Source organism: Oncorhynchus nerka, linkage group LG4 (genome assembly GCF_034236695.1).
Source record: "Oncorhynchus nerka isolate Pitt River linkage group LG4, Oner_Uvic_2.0, whole genome shotgun sequence".
Lineage (NCBI taxonomy): Eukaryota > Metazoa > Chordata > Actinopteri > Salmoniformes > Salmonidae > Oncorhynchus > Oncorhynchus nerka.
The window spans coordinates 80,851,954-80,854,453 of NC_088399.1; the positions used below are offsets into that span (position 1 = coordinate 80,851,954).

Sequence of the window (2,500 nt, forward strand, 5' to 3'; positions counted from 1 at the left end):
GCATACCCCACAAGACATGCCAAATCCAGAACAGACTATGGGAGGCGCACAGTACTACATAGAGCCATGACTACATGGAACTCTATTCCACATCAAGTAACTGATGCAAGCAGTAGCATCAGATTAAAAAACAGAGAAGAATACACCTTTATGTAACAGTGGGGACTGTGAAGAGACACACACAAAGGTACAGACACACACAAAAGCTAGCACACGCACTCTACACACACATACCTTGTAATATTGTTGTATGGTGATATTACATTTTGTATTGTAGATATTTAGTGGTGTAATAATGTTACATTATGGACTGTTTTATCTTTTGTTTTAATGTAATGTTTGGACCACAAGAAGAGTAGCTGCTGCCTTGGCAACAGCTAATGGGGATCCCTAATAAATACAAATAGATGTTTAAATCAATGAACTAATTATTCAGCCAATAAATGACAGCAGCACTGACAGGAATACTGTAAACAGAATACAGAATATCCTTATTTTGATTTTTGAATATCCTCATTTAGATTTTTTTCCCCCGATGATGACTCATTTACCTTGACCCCCTGCAGTCCCTGGGGACCCTTAGGCCCTGCTGGGCAGTTGATTGGACACTGTAGAGAGAAAGAGCGAGAGAGAGAGAGAGAGAGAGAGGGGAGAGAGGAGAGAGAGAGAGAGAGAGAGAGAGAGAGAGAGAGAGAGAGAGAGAGAGAGAGAAATAGGTGGTTGAGAGAGAAAGAGAGGACGGAAGGTACCCCAAAGGGTTCTACCTGGAACCGAAAATGTTTTTTTTCTAAGAGTCTATGGGGGGGGGGGGGAGTGAGGAGAACACCAAAGTCACAAGTCTAAGTATAATTGAATCTCCTCGGCCAAAAGTGAACAAAGCAACACTACAGTATGCGGGACATGGATGAAGAGAGGGGGTGGGAGGGTGCGGGGGGTGCATGGATGAAGGGAGTGAGAGGGGATTGAGGGAGGCTGTGAATCCTCTTTCGGTGTCAGATGAAAGGAGTGAGAGAGAGAGAAAGAGAGATAGACGGTTGGAGAGAGAGATAGTTTATGAGAGAAAGAGTGTGAATCTTCTGTGACAGGACCCTTCTCTAATGAGAGCGAGGGAGGAGGAGAAAAAAGGAGAGAGGAATTGATGAGGACTCTAGAGGACTCTAGTTCCTCCTGTCTCTAGAGCTGACACTGCCACACAATCCCCTCCCCTATAACCAGCTCCCCTATAACCAGCTCCCCTATGTTGGGCACTCAGTATAGGACTTGGCTTAGGACTTGTACTTTTTCTGTAGGGTTTAGTGCCACCAAAACCAGAAAGCTCTCTGTCTATATACTGTATCAGAGGCAACACCATGACTAGATTGCCAGTTTAGTAGAACAGGTACAGTAGGGTAGAACAGATACAGTGGGGTAGAACAGATACAGTGGAATAGAACAGATACAGTGGGGTAGAACAGATACAGTGGGGTAGAACAGATACAGTAGGGTTTGAACAGGTACAGTGGGGTACAGTGGGGTAGAACAGATACAGTGAGGTAGAACGGGTACAGTGGAGTAGAACAGATACAGTGGGGTAGAACAGGTACATTGGAATAGAACAGGTACAGTGGGGTAGAACAGATACAGTGGGGTAGAACAGATACAGTGGAATAGAACAGATACAGTGGGGTAGAACAGATACAGTGGGGTAGAACAAATACAGTGGGGTAGAACAGATACAGTGGAATAGAACAGATACAGTGGAATAGAACAGATACAGTGGAATAGAACAGATACAGTGGAATAGAACAGATACAGTGGGGTAGAACAGATACAGTGGGGTAGAACAGATACAGTGGAATATAACAGATACAGTGGAATAGAACAGATGCAGTGGGGTAGAACAGATACATTGGAATATAACAGATACAGTGGAATAGAACAGATACAGTGGGGTAGAACAGATACAGTGGAATAGAACAGATACAGTGGAATAGAACAGATACAGTGGAATAGAACAGATACAGTGGAATAGAACAGATACAGTGGAATAGAACAGATGCAGTGGGGTATAACAGATACAGTGGAATAGAACAGATACAGTGGAATAGAACAGATACAGTGGAATAGAACGGATACAGTGGAATAGAACAGATACAGTGGAATAGAACAGATACAGTGGAATAGAACAGATACAGAGGGATCTTACCTGGAAGTCTGCGCTGCCCTCCTCTCCTCCCAAGAACTTCCCTGGAGGTCCCTAGAGAAAGAGAGAGTGACAACAATATATGTTTGAATAGAGAAATATGCAAAGAAGACAGAAGACAGATGAAGTGAGAGAGAGAGAGAGAGAGAGAGAGAGAGAGAGAGAGAGAGAGAGAGAGAGAGAGAGAGAGAGAGAGAGAGAGAGAGAGAGAGAGAGAGAGAGAGAGAGAGAAAGAGAAAGAGAAAGAGAAAGAAGAAGACTAAGGAGATCATTGTTTAAGACAGTGCTGAGGCAGCTGTTCTGACTGTGTGTGTCCTG

General features: G+C 43.8%; 1 protein-coding gene across 1 annotated transcript in view; it reads right to left on the reverse strand.

Moving 5' to 3' along the window:
- The window catches only part of LOC115116347 (collagen alpha-2(IX) chain-like), a 40,101-nt gene that overhangs the window by 11,425 nt on the left and 26,176 nt on the right, over window positions 1–2,500 (reverse strand). The window contains 2 exon segments of the mRNA XM_065017923.1: window positions 552–608; window positions 2,186–2,236. Of these exon segments, the coding sequence (XP_064873995.1) occupies window positions 552–608; window positions 2,186–2,236 (108 nt within the window).